Genomic DNA, 17500 nt, shown 5'->3' on the forward strand with positions numbered 1-17500 from the left:
AGCTCAATCTCCACATCTGTGTGTGTGTGTGTGTGTGTGTGTAACGGCTCCCACACACAGCTGCGTGCGTTGCAGTGCTGGAGATGCATCCCGTCCACTTTACGTGGTCTTACGTCATCCGTTGCCGAACTGAATTGTGGGTCCGTTGCGTTGCTCCTGTCGAGAAGTTCAACTTTTGCTGCACCGATGGACACCAACAGAAGGCACCCGCCAATCAAATTACGGTTATACTTCAAGTCATTTGCAGAGCTACCGTCGGGAACACCCACTGGCATGCGTTGACGGAACGCAACTGTGTGTGGAAGCCATAATTATATAAGTGTACATCCCTCTGTGTGTTGAACTCTGCATATATTTTGTGTGTGTGTTGATGTATATTATGTATATGTATATATGTGTGTGTGTGTGTGTGTGTGTGTGTGCATGCATGTATGCGCGTGCGTGTATGTGTGTGTGTGTGTGGATGTGTGTGTGTGTGTGTGTGTGTGCATGCATGTATGCGGGTGTGTATGTGTGTGTGTGTGTGGATATGTGTGTGTGTGTGTGTATGTGTGTGTCCGTGCTTGCATGTGTGTGTGTGTGTGTGTGTGTGTGGATATGTGTGTGTGTGTGTGCATGTGTGCGTGCATGTATGCGTGTGTGTGTGTGTGTGTGTGTGTGTGTGTGTGTGTGCACAGGTAAAGACTTGGCGACGAGTGTGGAGGTGTTCTGGCCAGATGGGCGCTCCATGGCCAAACCTCTGGACCGCAGTGACATGAACACAGTGCTGGAGGTTCTCTACCCAAAAGACCAGCACGAGCCCACCACCGCCCCGGAGATGGAGGTCTCACACACACACACACTAAAACACATACACACACACACACTAAAACACATACACACACACACACTAAAACACATACACACACACACACACACTAAAACACATACACACACACACACACACACTAAAACACACACACACACACACACACTAAAACACGCACATACACACACAGTAATATCGCCTTTACTCTGTTTGCAGTGTGGACACGGCTTTGCGGTGAACGAACATGGCCGCTGCACAGGTAAGTGGATGTGTGTGTGCTTGTGCATATTTATACATATCTCGTGTGTGTGTGTGTGTGTGTGTGTGTGTGTGTGTGTGTATGTATATGTGTGTGTATGTATGTGTGTGTGAGTGCATATGTGCACGCGCGTGTGTGTGTATAGATGAAAATGAGTGTGTCCAGTTCTCCTCAGTCTATGTGTATAGTACATATATACGTTTTATTTGTGTGTGTGTGTGTGTAGATGAAGATGAGTGTTTCCAGTTCCCCTCAGTGTGTCCTCCTGAGCGTCCAGTCTGCACCAACACCTACGGAAGCTTCAAGTGTCGCGCCAACAAGAGGTGTAACCACGGATACGAGCCCAACGATGAGGGCACGGCATGTGTGGGTACGTGCACATCTGTCATGTGCCAGTGTGTGTGTGTGTGTGTGTGTGTGTAAATGTTGACACTATTAGATGAGCAGGATACAGATGACTATACAAGCAGATTTTATATGACTCACACACACACAAGCAGGTTTTACAGAGATTGAACAGAAGCACACATGGATATACACACACACACACACAAGCAGGTTTTATAGAGATTGAACAGAAGCACACACGGATCCACACACACACACACACAAGCAGGTTTTATAGAGATTGAACAGAAGCACACATGGATACACGCACACACATACACACGCAGTCTTTACAAGGATATAAGTCCACACTCCTGAGCCTCAGGCGTATTTAATGATTTACAGTATTTCAGCTAATTCACAGCTGCAGCTCTTGCGTTAACTTCAGGATTCATAGGACCTTCATATCATTCATAGGACATTCATTGTGTCATTAACACTGTACTTGCTGACTATCTTCCCTATTAACATACTTATTCCTTACTGATTTCTAACTAACTTCCTTAATAGCGTACTTACTGATGCCTAACTAACTTCCTTAATACCGTACTTACTGATTCCTAACTAACTTCCTTATTAGCGTACTTAATGATTCCTAACTAACTTCCTTATTAGCGTACTTATTGATTCCTTACTAACTTCCTTACTAACTTCCTTATTAGCATACTTACTGATTCCTTACTAACTTCCTTAATAGCGTACTTACTGATTCCTTACTAACTTCCTTACTAACTTCCTTATTAGCGTACTTACTGATTCCTTACTAACTTCCTTACGTATTTCCTTACTAACTGACTTCCTCCCTAACGGAACTCCAGACTGAAGTGCTTCCTGTGTCTCCAGCCCAGGTGGCGTATTTCGGGGGGGGTCAGTCGAGCGGAGGCGGTGACGGAGGCGGCGGGGTGTGTGTTGGTGTGGAACGGATCCTTCTGCTGCTCTCCCTACTGCTCTCATCCCAGATGACCTGAGATACACTCCTCCGTCAGACTTTCTCTTCCTCCTCTCCACTCCTCCGTCAGACTTTCTCTTCCTCCTCTCCACTCCTCCGTCAGACCTCCTCTTCCTCCTCTCCACTCCTCCATCAGACTTTCTCTTCCTCCTCTTTCTCTCCTTCCCTCTCTTCTCTCTCTGCCTTGTCCTTAGTTCAAGTTCCCTCTCTCTCTTTCACACACACACACATACACACACACACACAGCATGCATTGTGACAGAGCAGGCCCTCATAATCCTTCATTACATAAAAACCCAAAGTAGTGAACACCCCTTACCCTGTCTCTCTCACACACACACACACACACACACACACACACACACACACACACAGTCAAACACTATTATAGTTGTTCTCCCTGTGGTTGGTGTGAGCTGTTATGAGAAAGAAAGCCATGTGGTATGTGTGCATTGTACATTTAGAGAGAGAAGCTGAGTGTGTTATTGAGATTGAGGACGGCATTGTGTTCTTCGCCTGGTTCCTGTTGGGTTCTATGTCCTGTGTAGTTCTGCAGAGTTCCGCTCCCTCACAGGTGGAAGAACCAGACTCCGCCAGAGTCCAGTGTGACTACGGACACGGACACACACCCAGAGCCCAGTGTCGCTATAGAAACGGACACACACCCAGAGCCCAGCGTCGCTATAGAAACGGATACATCCCCAGAGCCCAGCGTCGCTATAGAAACGGACACATCCCCAGAGTCCAGCATCACTGTAGAGACATGCTTCTCCAAGTCTGGCATCTCTATGTAGACGGGCAGACTGCTTGATGTTTTGGAGAGTCTGAACAAACAGTTTCAAAGTTTCAAACCAGCATAAATTACTGGATAGGTCACAAACACACACACACACACACACAAACAGTCGCATTACACAGATGTAAAATAAAACATTAAATCTTTTCTTCTCTTGTTATAATGTGTAATTTGTATTTGTGTGTGTGTGTGTGTGTGTGTTTGCGTGTGTGTGTGTAATTATGTAAAATGAGGTATAAAGTATTGCATTTGATGTGTTGGCCAGTTCTATGTCGTTTGTCTGTGTTTATTCCTAAAGTACCCACACATGGCAGCACTGAATAACACACACACACACACTTACACACACACACACACTCCCTGTCTGATACACTCTCTTCTTCTTTCTTAGACATACTTGTATCATCTCAATGACTCTGCTTATCCATGCCAGATAACAATCACAGAGGTTGGGTATACTCGGAATGTGTGTGTGTGTGTGAAATGAGAACAATGCCACTCTGTCACTGTTTCAGTCCATCTTTACTTTTCATCTCTGCAGCACCACAATGACGCTAGAACAGGAAATGACCTCAGAGAACAGGAAATGACCTCAGAGAGGAAGATTATCTGAAGATTTCAGTGAACACATAATGATATCAGACGTGTGTGTGTGTGTGGTTGCAGTGTCAGAATCCCATGCAATCTAAGGAGGCTGCACCTCACCCACACACACACACACACACACAGGAAGACATGACATCCCTTCCACCCAACGATGCAGATACAGGCAGCATATTTAAGATATAAAGAGATTACATAAATAAATAGTTTAAAATACATTTGTATAAATAGATAAATAGAGCGTAGAATACATATTTAGGAAAGATATCAGATTTAGAAAAGTCTGGCATGTAAACGGTCCTTACAAAGAGTTGCCATGGAGCTTGCATCCCTCTGAGCATTCTAAAACTCTCTTTCTGTTTGTGTGTGTGTATGTTTATGTGTTTGTATGTGTGTGTGTGTGTTTGCCAGACTTCAAAAAACTTCACTGCACTTCAGTCTCGGCCTTTGCCCCTCCCCAAGGACACATACACACACATAATCAAATAAATATAGCTTTTGTATAATACCGAGTGACTTTCTGGTCATCCTCCAACTGACCATAGACAAGCACATTCACATGCATTTATACACACACACACACACACACACACATACATACCTGGCCTAGACAAACTGTTGGCAGTATGTTGTGCCTTTACCCCACAGGCCACTCAGATTCAAGACATATTTTATCGGCTCACACACTCACTAACAGACCTTTACATGCGACATCAGTCTGAATACAGTATAAATATCACAGTCCAGGGTAGGATACTGTCTCGCATCACAGCGTATGTAAACACACATACACAGTCGTATGTAAACACAGACAACACACTCTCAGATGAACACACACTCTTGTGTCAAACACAGAATCTAGTCAACACACAGTGTTGACTGTTTCATGTGATCACAAAGTTTTACGGCAACAAACACACACACACACCGCACTGTACAGTGTTTGTGTGTGTGTGTTGAGAAGTTAATGTCAGCAGCACCAGGATGCGTAATGGACAGGTGAAATATGGGGCCCTGGAACACAGAAGAGCACTACAGTAGTCACAGAGATGTGTGTGTGTGTGTGTCAGGGTGTCATATGAGGTGTGTCTATTTGTTAGATGTGATGAGGTGTTTCTCATGTGTGTGTGTGTAGTGTTCAGAATGGTGTGTGTGGTCAGAATGGCGTGTGTGTGGTGTTCAGAATCATGTGTGTGTGTGTGTGTGTGTGTGTGTGTGTGGTCAGAATGGTATGTGTGTGTGGTGTTCAGAATCATGTGTGTGTGTGTGTTCAGAATGGTGTGTGTGTGTGTGTGGTGTTCAGAATCGTGTGCTCTCGTGCTTCAGCATGCGGATGCTGGCTGGCCCCGCCCCCCCGTAGCCGACGTCCCGGCGCTGCTCCTCCAGTCACCGCACGCTGCCCCCTGCAGGACTGCCACTGCCACTGCAGCTGCTCGAGCTCCCGCTGGAACAACGGTCCTCAAACACACAGATCTCAATCTGAGCCCGGTGGTCAAGGAAACACACACACACACATACAAAGACCAGCGCAATCTCACACACACAAAAACCAGCCCAATCTCACAAACACACGCACCATAACAATTGTACACACACTGCATACCATCACAATCTCAAACACACACACAGGTTTAATCACAATCTCAAACACACAGACACACACAGGTTTAATTACAATCTCAAACACACACACAGGTTTATTCCTGTTCTCACATCCTGTAGCTCTTGTATTCAGACAAGCCGAAGTAGTGGTGTGGCTTTATCATTCAGCTATAACCATTCTATAGCTTTCAATCATAACCATGTAGCTTTAGCATTCCGCCTAGCAATGTAGCTTTAGCTTTCAACCATAACCATGTAACTTTAGCATTCAGCCTAGCAGTTTAGCTTTAGCTTTCAACCATAACCATGTAGCTTTAGCATTCAGCCTAGCAGTGTAGCTTTAGCATTCAGCCTAGCAGTTTAGCTTTAGCTTTCAACGGGGTCATCCCTATGTTTCCCCGGTCCCATACAAAGCAGGGAACATAGGACCCAGGGAACATAGGACCATAACCATGTAGCTTTAGTTTTCAGCCTAGGAGTGTAGCATTAGCATTCATCCTAGCAGCTTTTTCAGAAGGACACCGCTCTCATGTCTCTCTCAACCTAGTGTTGTAGCTTTAACATTCAGCCTAGTGGTTTAGCTTTAACACACAAACTAGCAGTTTAGGCTTTAGCATTGACACTTGAAGATTTAGCATTTAGATGTGGTGTAGCATTAGCATTTTGTGTAGCAGTGTAGCTTTCCTTCTCATGCCTCTCTCAGCCTAGCAGATGAGCTTTAGCATTCAGCCTAGCGGTGTAGCTTTCTCAAAAGGATACCACTCTCATGCCTCTCTCAGCCTAGCAGATGAGCTTTAGCATTCAGCCTAGCGGTGTAGCTTTCTCAAAAGGATACCACTCTCATGCCTCTCTCAGCCTAGCAGTTGAGCTTTAGCATTCAGCCTAGCGGTGTAGCTTTCTCAAAAGGATACCACTCTCATGCCTCTCTCAGCCTAGCGGTTTAGCTTAGTGTTCAGCCTAGCGGTGTAGCTTTCTCAAAAGGATACCACTCTCATGCCTCTCTCAACGGGGTCTGTAATGAGAAGGCCACGGGGGGCGTAGATCTTCTCATTCTGTTCCTGGATGTAGCCAGAGATCTTCTTCAGCACCTACAGAGTGGACACACACACACACACAGTACACTTTAGAGTAGAACATGGAAAACATCAACATGCTGTTTGTTTGAATGTGTGTGTGAAAGATTGAAATATGTTATTCAAATAGTGTAGTCTACCTATGCTTGTGTGTGTGTATGTGTGTTTGTGTCTCCGAGAGAGAAAGAGTGAAATGCTTAAGTGTGTATGTGTCTGTGAGTGAGATGTTGAAATGTGTGTGTATGTGTGTGTGTGTGGGAGGGAGGGGGTGTAGGGTTAATACCATGACAGAGTGGAAGAATTGAGCCGGTCCTGTGTGTTACCATGGTGATGCAGGGGGACAAAACTGTGATCCATGACGCAGCAGAGGGGGCTGTTTATTTTCTCTCATAGACTTTTTCTAAACAGTGAGTGTGTGTGTGTGTGTGTGTGTTTGAACATGTTCTTGTGTGTGACCTCAGTTTTAATATTTATTATATTCTCATCTCAGCTGAAATGCTAACAAACAGGAGGGGGATTCAGCGTTTTGGTGGCTCCAATCCCACTCATACACACACACACACAGACACACTTTCACTTCCCGCCAGTGGCACTTTTCTGCAGAGCATTCCAAACTCGGAATGTCACGACATTCCCGCAGCAGTCGCAGTTTGGGAGCGTAAAGCTGCGGAGTGTTTATTTAGATTAGACCACTCTGGAACGCTGCAACACACACACACACACACATAACACAAAACCATGTACACTCAATCTCATCCTTTCACTCACTTCTGATTCCAGATTCTAGTTTTAGCAGAAGTTGTCAAGTTAGAGAGTTTTAATATAGAGCTGGTGTGTGTGTGTGAGAGAGTGTGTGTGTGTGTGTATGTGTGTGTGTGTGTGTGTGTGAGAGTGTGTGTGTATGTGTGTGTGTGAGCGTGTGTGTGTGTGTGTGTGAGCGAGCAAGAGATGTCAAATATGCAAAATTGTGGTTGCATGAGTTTCTGTTTGAAGCAAATATAACTTGTCATAAACTATAAACAAATCATTTGAACACCGACTGCTAAAACAAGATATTTCTCTCAAAGACATAACAGGCTTAGCAAGATTATGTTACTTCAGTTTGCTTATGGTTAAGCTACTATAATTCACATTTATGTTTACATAGGTGCTACATGTCAAATCATCGCACCCCACTATGTCTCTATGTCTTTCCAGGGGACTTGTGTTGTGTGCACATATACACGCTCTATTACACGCTCTATACGATATGTCATGTGTGCATATATATATACACACGCTCTATACGATATGTCATGTGTGCATATATATATACACACACGCTCTATAAGATATGTCATGTGTGCATATATACACACCCTATACGATATGTCATGTGTGCATATATACACGCTCTATAAGATATGTCATGTGTGCATATATACACGCCCTATAAGCTATGTCATGTGTGCATATATACACACTCTATAAGCTATGTCATGTGTGCATATATATACACACTCTATCCGATATGTCATGTGTGCATATATACACGCTCTATACGATATGTCATATACACGCTCTATGTAAGTGGTTGCGCAGTGAAACCACTTCAGATGATCCAGAACGCGGCGGCGCGCCTGGTCTACAACCAACCCAAAAGGGCACATGTTACCCCGCTGCTCATCCAGCTACACTGGCTACCTATGGCGCCCGGTGATCAAATTCAAGTCTCTAACGCTTGCCTACAAAAGTAGTCTCCGGTTCTGCTCCCACCTACTTGAATGCCCTCATACAGACTTACACTACCTCCAGACTGCTGGCGCGCCTCTGGACAACCACGCCTAGCTCTACCACCGGGTACCTCAAGCCAATCCAAACTTTTTTCTCATCTGTTGTTCCTCGTTGGTGGAACACACTGCCAGTTCCTACAAGGGCAGGGACATCCTTCTCCACTTTCAAAAACTCCTGAAGACCCAGCTCTTTAGAGAACATCTACTCTCATAGCAACACTTACAACAAGTCTTACTGATCCTAGCACTCACCAGCCGCTTTTAAACTGACAAGTAACTGGTAAAAACAGCACTCACCGACGACTTATTCTTACTGTACTCTAATGTTTTTAAACTGTCCTAAAATTGTGAGAATTGTTCTAAAACTTACTGTTTACCATGTTGTTAGTCGCTTTGGTTAAAAAAGCGTCAGCCAAATGTAATGTAATGTAATGTAATGTAATGTATGTGTTTATGTATACTCCCTATAGTAAGTCAAACATGTGCACATCACAAGCAAGTCTCAAGTCTTTTACCCTCAAGCCGAGACCTCACTATAAGTCAAGCAAGTCAAGGCATTGCTAAAGTCAAGCAAGTCAAGGCATTGCTAAGGTCAAGGAAGTCAAGTCGTGTAAAATGATCGTTTCCAAAAAAGAATAGATTCACACACATCATCCTTTATCAAATGCTGGTGTATTTTTCTCTGATTTATCTAGAGTTTTCTTTGCAGAAGCCTACTTCAGAAATGATGCACTGATTGAGGCCTACTTGGATGTTTTAACATGTTTTAAAAACACTAGTCAACAGTTTGCTCCACTTGTGTGTGTGTGTGTGTGTGTGTGTGTGTGTGTGTGTGTGTGCAGCCTTGGCTGCAGGCAATCAAATATGAGTCTCTATACAGCATAGGCTAACCAGTTTCAGATGTCAGCTAGGAACAAGCTTATTCAGATCAGAATGTTGTGTGATTTCTTAGAGAAGGCCATGGACACATGGATGAGATTTGGGACACACACACAAACACAAACACACACACACACACACACAGACACAGTAAGAGAAAAAGATTTGGGCTAGGATGTGGATGTGGGGGTCAAAGTTAAAGCTACATCTGAGACGAGTCGAAACTGTTCTCGCATATGCATCAATGGGCTTCAAATGAAATCTGATCAAAGAATTAACAAATGAAACAGACGTCACTGCACTGGCAGACATGTGACTGAAGTGGCAGATTTGAAAGGCGCAATAAGTTTATCAACTTGGGTTGGACAATCTTTGCATGCCTGCTTCTGAAAGAGCTTTGAAGTAAAAGACCAAATTAGACTATATTCCCACTGGCTGATGTCGTTTTAATGTAGCTGCTTCTAAGTCGTAACAGTTCAGTAAACAAGGCCAAATAACCGTGTCCAAACTGTCAGTCACGACAAGTCTTTTCGCTGTATCCTTAGATGTTCTATGTGTTTGTAAGTTAGTTGTTTGTCTACACTATTCAGTCACACACACACATACACACACACACACTATACAGTCATACTAAACCCTCTTCAGTCATCTGATCAGCTCTTATGATAAAGTCCATTGTGAGTGTATAGACAGACACACACACACACACACACACACACACACACACACACACAGTTCTTCTAAGCATGAAGGTAGAGGACACTTATGAAGCGTGAGGATTACATACTCACTCAAGGCATGATATCTCTAATCACTGCTACTTTGAAGAATGGCAGATGCTTATCTCTTTCTCTCTCTCCCTTCACTTCACACACACACAGAAACACACACACACACGCACACACACACACATGGACGCCTACAGATGTGTGTGGTCTGTCCAAAGATCTCATCTTGGGTGGTGACTTGGTCTCACACACACACACACACACACACACGCACACACACACACGAGTGGAGCACAGCACTTGCATAAAGAAGCCTCTTTTTGTCTCGTTCATCTATGTCCCATTTGAGAGGGTGACTGCACACACACAAGCACCAGGATAAGAAAGAGTGTGTGTGTGTGTGTGTGTGTGAGTATGTGTGTGTGTGTGTGTGTGTGTGTGTTTCTGTGTGTGTGTGTTTCTGTGTGTGTGTGTGCGTGCTTGGCACAGGTTTGACCACTGCTGGCAGGTGCAGCCTGCTTTTCTTTGTAAGGAACATGCTGGTCAAGCTGTATGTGTGTGTGTGTGTGTGTGTGTGTGTGTGTGTGTGCAGCCTTGGCTGCAGGCAATCAAATATGAGTCTCTATACAGCATAGGCTAACCAGTTTCAGATGTCAGCTAGGAAACAAGCTTATTCAGATCAGAATGTTGTGTGATTTCTTAGAGAAGGCCATGGACACATGGATGAGATTTGGGACACACACAAAACACAAACACACACACACACACACACAGACACAGTAAGAGAAAAAGATTTGGGCTAGGATGTGGATGGGGGTCAAAGTTAAAGCTACATCTGAGACGAAATCTAAACTGTTCTCGTGATATGCATCAATGGGCTTCAAATGAAATCTGATCAAAGAATTAACAAATGAAACAGACGTCACTGCACTGGCAGACATGTGACTGAAGTGGCAGATTTGAAAGGCGCAATAAGTTTATCAACTTGGGTTGGACAATCTTTGCATGCCTGCTTTGAAAGAGCTTTGAAGTAAAAAGACCAAATTAGACTATATTCCCACTGGCTGATGTCGCTTTTTAATGTAGTTGTTTCTAAGTCGTAACAGTTCAGTAAACAAGGCCAAATAACCGTGTCCAAACTGTCAGTCACTTACAAGTCTTTTTCTGTATCCTTAGATGTTCTATGTGTTTGTAAGTTAGTTGTTTGTCTACACTATTCAGTCACACACACACATACACACACACACACTATACAGTCATACTAAACCCTCTTCAGTCATCTGATCAGCTCTTATGATAAAGTCCATTGTGAGTGTATAGACAGACACACACACACACACACACACACACACACACACACACACACACAGTTCTTCTAAGCATGAAGGTAGAGGACACTTATGAAGCGTGAGGATTACATACTCACTCAAGGCATGATATCTCTAATCACTGCTACTTTGAAGAATGGCAGATGCTTATCTCTTTCTCTCTCTCCTTCACTCTCACACATACACACACACGCACACACATGCACACACACACACATGGACGCGTACAGATGTGTGTGGTCTGTCCAAAGATCTCATCTTGGGTGGTGACTTGGTCTCACACACACACGCACACACACACGCACACACACACACGAGTGGAGCACAGCACTTGCATAAAGAAGCCTCTTTTTGTCTCGTTCATCTATGTCCCATTTGAGAGGGTGACTGCACACACACAAGCACCAGGATAAGAAAGAGTGTGTGTGTGTGTGTGTGTGTGAGTATGTGTGTGTGTGTGTGTGTGTGTGTGTGTTTCTGTGTGTGTGTGTTTCTGTGTGTGTGTGTGCGTGCTTGGCACAGGTTTGACCACTGCTGGCAGGTGCAGCCTGCTTTTCTTTGTAAGGAACATGCTGGTCAAGCTGTATGTGTGTGTGTGTGTGTGTGTGTGTGTGTGTGTGTAGGGCTGAGAGAATAAAGCCTTCTCTTTGATTGCTTTTCATCCGTCTACACAGCTGCATGTCCATGACTCTACAGTGTGCACAGACACACAAACACACACACGACACACACACACACACACACACACACACACACGACACACACACACACACACACACAGCTTGAGACAGACGCAAACACAAAAACCGCTGTGAGAGTGGTAGAGTGTGTGTGGCTTTTTACAGCATGTGTCCAGGCAAAGGTAGATACTGTAATGTAGGCAATGTCTGTGTCTGTGTCTGTGTGTGTGTGTGTGTGTGTGTAGATTCTCGTAGCATGTATCCAGATAGGGGTAGGTGATGTAGGCACTGTGTGTGTGTGTGTGTGTATGTGGGCGTGTGTGTGTGTATAAGGGTGTGTGTGTGTGTGTGTGTGCATGTGTATGGCAAGCCGATTGAGCATTTATTCAGATATCTTGATATCAGGCATAATTGTCTTGTACATGCAAGCCATTTCTGCCCACTAGTTAACTAGTGAGCCATTTCTGTGTGAACTAGTTAACTAGTGACAGCCAAAATGCCCACTAGTTAACTAGTAAGGCCCAAATTCTCTCTAGTTAAAGGGACACCAGGCAAGCCTGATGCTTTTTCTCTACAAAACTCCCCCTCGCTCGGTCTGAAGCTCTTTTCCTTTTTTTTTGCGTCTTCCGGTCAAGGGTTTTAGCTGCTTCTTAGCCCGGCTCTGCCATTAAGTTTGCAAATAATCTCTAGCGTTTAGCTAGCCTGCCTCTGTGCTGTAAACTGATCCTGCTTCGGCGGCGGGTAGGATACACCGAACTTGCAAGTGGGATATTCTTCCTACAGGCAGTAGGGGCGGGCGAGAGAGCCTTCATTCGCCCTGTAATGAGTCATTTAACCATATACCGACTTACGAAGATGATTAATTAACACAAAAACGTTGCCTGGTGTCCCTTTAACTAGTTCATATGTTTCATATCTTACTAGTTAACTAGTAATGCTCTGCATGTTCACTAGTTAACTAGTGGACATTGCAATTGCATTGCAACTAGTTTAAAGACTTCTATATATTACTAGTCAACTAGTAAGGTACACAAATCTTTACTAGCTGACTACTGAATGTCAAATTCCCACTTGTTAACTTCTATGTAATTTGGCCCGGCCGCCAGAGCATTTATTCTGATATCTTGATATCAGGCCAACATGCAAGCCATTTTTTGTTAACTAGTTAACTAGTGAGCCATGTTTGTGCACACTAGTTAACTAGTGACAGCATAAATGCCCACTAGTTAACTAGTGAACACATTTTAGCTTCACTAGTTAACTAGTGAGAGCCAGAAATGTCTACTAGTTAACTAGTAAAGGCCAAAATGCATACCAGTCAGCTAGTTGAAGGCTTTTGGGTCTCACTAGTTAACTAGTGACAGGCAAAAATGTGCACATGTTTACTAGTGAAGGCAAAACACCTCACTAGTTAACTATAGTCGCAGTAGGTTAATGTCACTAGTTAACTAGTGAACCATAAATGGCTTACTAGCTAGCTAGGTGATGGCAGTAGGCTCACTAGTTAACTAGTTGATGCATCCTTTGTCCAAACTAGTTAACTAGTGAGGTCATAAATGTATACTAGTAAACTAGTTCAATTCAAATTAGGAGGCGGAGAATTCTGGAAATTGAGGCTTTCTATTGGCTCCCTATGTCCAAATAGAACATGACAACCAATCACAGTGCAGAATTTCACGAAATCCCACCCACAACATTTGCATGTGGCACACAAGTTAACATGCTGGCCAAAGGAACTCTAGCTAGTAAACTAGTGGCTTCAGTGTGACACTTACATGTAAACTAGTGAAGGCAGAACTGCTCACTAGTTAACTAGTGAAGACACAAATGCCCACTAGTTAACTAGTGAGGTCTAAAAAGTGTCACTAGTTTACTAGTGTGCACCAAAACACCCACTAGGGAACTAGTGATGGCAATTTCCATTTGACTAGTTAACTAGTGAGGTGCAAAAAGTGTCACTAGTTTACTAGTGTGCCCCAAAATGCCCACTAGTTAACTAGTGAAGGCCATTTCAGCCCCACTAGTTAACTAGTGAGATGCCAAAATGGTCACTTGTTAACATGTAAAGGCGAAAATACTAGTAGCATGTATATTTTGTTCACTAGTTAACTAGTTACACCTAAAAAGAGAAACAAGCTGATCGTTTTTGTCCACTAGTTAACTAGTGGAACAATTGAAGTCTCACTAGTTTGCATGTGTGGCAGTGAAGCAGCTCACTAGTTAACAAGTGCCTGAAACGGCTATTATGCAAATTCTAATGAGAGGGTGGGTAGAAGACTCCTATTGGGTATTCTGTAAGAATCCCACCCAGTCTAAATGTAAATTTACTGTTCATAGCCTCACAATCAGGTCCTGATGGGTGCCCCTAGTGGCTAAAGTGACACACTGCTCTGCAACGGTACTTCAGTATAGATAGTAAAGCAGAGCCTGCAGTATGCAGTATCTCATATTCTGTCAAAATGTTTTTTTAATAATAACAGGAAACCCCATGCTTTAACAAGTGAGCTCTTAGTGATCCACACCAAAGATTCAAGGGATCGATTTTAATATTATTCTTTGTTTATTGTTGCTAGGCAACCACAGACATAAATGCATCCATTCAGTCGCGCTTTTCTGATTAATAACTGAAAAACAAAAGATTGTACACATTAACTGCACATGGTTTCCAAAGTAATTAAAAGCTCAAAGATCAAGAGAAAAACTTCATGCTCTTCTAATGAATTGAACCCTGGTCTCCCACATGCTCTCCTGCTGCTTAATCACTTGAGCTAGTCTTGCCACATCAGCAATGCTTTCATCAATGTTCATGTTACTGAAACGTTTTGTTGCCAGGCAACCATATACAAATGCCTCGATTACCGCGATTTTCAGACTAATAACTGAAAAACTAAAGATTGTACACATTAACTGAACGAAGATTACAGCAATACACCATAACTTTGTCACTAGACATGTTATCAAAACATATTTTTATGCTCAAACGATCTTAGTTTATAAAAGTTTGCTCTTTGAACAGCCTGGACAAAGTCAGCCATGTTTTCTAGGTTTCTGAGTCCTAAATAGACCAATCAAAATCCTTGTTCCGCCTTCTTCATTTGCATGCAAGTGTGACATTGCACACTAGTTAACTAGTGGCCAATGTTACGTCCCACTAGTTAACTAGTTGCACAAAATGCCAGCCGTTTGTGTATTTATTCAAATTCCACTAGTTTACTAGTGTGAGGGGCATTTTTCTCCTGCTAGTTCATTATGGACAGTGTTTTGTCCTCACTAGCTAACATGTAAGGCTCAAAATGCCCTCTATAAGCTAGTGAAAGGCATTAATAATGCAGATATGCTCACTAGTTAACTAGTGAGCATGTCCTGTTCCATTACTAGTAAACTAGTAAGGCCAAACATGTCAACTAGTTAACTAGTGAAGGACCATGTGTCACTAGTTAACTAGTACCTTTTGCATTACTAGTGAACTAGATAGCTCCAAAAACAGCCACTAGTGTGTGTCTTGTGCGCACTAGTTAACTAGTGAGCTGCTTCACTGCCACACATGCAAACTAGTGAGACTTAAATTGTTCCACTAGTTAACTAGTGGACAAAAACGGTCAGCTTGTTTGTGTTTTTAGGTGTAACTAGTTAACTAGTGAACAAAATATGCATGCCACTAGTTAACTAGTAAGGCCCACAACACCCTCACTAGTAAACTAGTGGGTATTTTCGCCTTTACATGTTAAGAGGTGACCATTTTGGCATCTCACTAGTTAACTAGTGGGGCTGAAATGGCCTTCACTAGTTAACTAGTGGGCATTTTGGGGCACACTAGTAAACTAGTGACACTTTTGCACCTCAGTAGTTAACTAGTCGAATGGAAATTGCCATCATAGTTCACTAGTGGGTGTTTTGGTGCACACTAGTAAACTAGTGACACTTTTTAGACCTCACTAGTTAACTAGTGAGCAGTTCTGCCTTCACTAGTTTACATGTAAGTGTCACATTGAATCCACTAGTTTACTAGCTAGAGTTCCTTTGGCCAGCATGTTAACTTGTGTGCCACATGCAAATGTTGTGGGTGGGATTTCGTGAAATTCTGCACTGTGATTGGTTGTCATGTTCTATTTGGACATAGAGAGCCGATAGAAAGCCTCAATTTCCAGAATTCTCCGCCTCCTAATTTGAATTCTGTGCCACTAGTTGACTAGTGTGAATTTTGTCTTGAACTAGTTTACTAGTATACATTTATGACCTCACTAGTTAACTAGTTTGGACAAATGATGCATCAACTAGTTAACTAGTGAGCCTACTGCCATCACCTAGCTAGTTAGTAAGCCATTTATGGTTCACTAGTTAACTAGTGACATTGACCTACTGCAACTAGTTAACTAGTGAGGTGTTTTGCCTTCACTAGTAAACATGTGCACATTTTTGGCTGTCACTAGTTAACTAGTGAGACCCAAAAGCCTTCAACTAGCTGACTGGTATGCATTTTGGCCTTTACTAGTTAACTAGTAGACATTTCTGGCTCTCTCTAGTTAACTAGTGAAGCTAAAATGTGTTCACTAGTTAACTAGTGAGCCTTTTGGCTCCCACTAGTTAACTAGTGTGCATATTTTGGCCCTCACTAGTTAACTAGTTCACACAAACATGGCTCACTAGTTAACTAGTTGACAAAAATGGCTTACATGTACATGACAATTATGCCTGATATCAAAATATCAGAATAAATGCTCAATCGGCTTGCCATACGTGTGTGTACCTTCTTGTAGCGTGTGTCCAGACAGAGGTAGATGATGTAGGCATTGTGTGTGTGTGTGTGTGCGTGTGTGTGTGTGCATGTGTGTGTGTGTGTGTGCGTGCGTGGTTGAGTGCGTGCGTGTGTGTGCGTGTGTGTGTGTACCTTCTTGTAGCGTGTGTCCAGACAGAGGTAGATGATGTAGTCACTGTGTGTGTGTGTGTGTGTGTGTGTGTGTGCATGTGTGTGTGTGTGTGCATGTGTGTGTGTGTGTGTGTGTGTGTGCACGCGTGTGTGTGTGTGTACCTTCTTGTAGCGTGTGTCCAGACAGAGGTAGATGATGTAGTCACTGTGTGTGTGTGTGTGTGTGTGTGTGTGTGTGTGTGTGTGTGTGCATGTGTGTGTGTGTGTGCAGCACGCGTGTGTGTGTGTGTGTACCTTCTCGTAGCGTGTGTCCAGACAGAGGTAGATGATGTAGGCACTGTGTGTGCGTGTGTGTGTGCACGTGTGTGTGTGTGTGTGTGTGTGTGTACCTTCTCGTAGCGTGTGTCCAGACAGAGGTAGATGATGTAGGCGGTGGCACAGGCGAGGCAGCTCTCCAAGTAGGCGTGGCTACTTATTCGCTCCGCCTCCCTGTAGAAGCTGTTCAGTGTCTTAACCGTTTCTTCCAACAGGGAGCGTTCTATCTACATGCACACACACACACACACACACACACACACACACACACACACACACACACACACACACACACACACACACACACACACACACACACACACACAGAGACATGCACACACATCAAATTGTTATGTATACACAGACCAGTAAAAGAGTCAGGAACTCACTGTGTGTTGGCATTCTACTGGCACACGAACACGCAGAAGACATACTTACACTCATACACGCACAC

General features: G+C 43.5%; 2 protein-coding genes across 2 annotated transcripts in view; one reads left to right on the top strand and one right to left on the bottom strand.

Moving 5' to 3' along the window:
- Positions 1-3347, top strand: part of crtac1b (cartilage acidic protein 1b) — a 60120-nt gene extending 56773 nt beyond the window's left edge. Inside the window, exons 13-16 of the mRNA XM_048269918.1 lie at positions 678-823; positions 1025-1067; positions 1294-1437; positions 2298-3347. Of these exons, the coding sequence (XP_048125875.1) occupies positions 678-823; positions 1025-1067; positions 1294-1437; positions 2298-2422 (458 nt within the window). The 3' untranslated portion in view covers positions 2423-3347. The remainder of the gene's footprint in view (positions 1-677; positions 824-1024; positions 1068-1293; positions 1438-2297) is intronic.
- Positions 3348-3705: 358 nt separating this feature from the next.
- Positions 3706-17500, bottom strand: part of golga7bb (golgin A7 family, member Bb) — a 21385-nt gene continuing 7590 nt past the window's right edge. The window contains exons 3-5 of the mRNA XM_048268909.1: positions 17121-17273; positions 6391-6492; positions 3706-5281 (exon numbers count right to left, since the gene is read on the bottom strand). Coding sequence (XP_048124866.1) covers positions 5189-5281; positions 6391-6492; positions 17121-17273 — 348 coding nt within the window. The 3' untranslated portion in view covers positions 3706-5188. The remainder of the gene's footprint in view (positions 5282-6390; positions 6493-17120; positions 17274-17500) is intronic.

This window comes from Alosa alosa, chromosome 18, assembly GCF_017589495.1.
Source record: "Alosa alosa isolate M-15738 ecotype Scorff River chromosome 18, AALO_Geno_1.1, whole genome shotgun sequence".
Lineage (NCBI taxonomy): Eukaryota > Metazoa > Chordata > Actinopteri > Clupeiformes > Clupeidae > Alosa > Alosa alosa.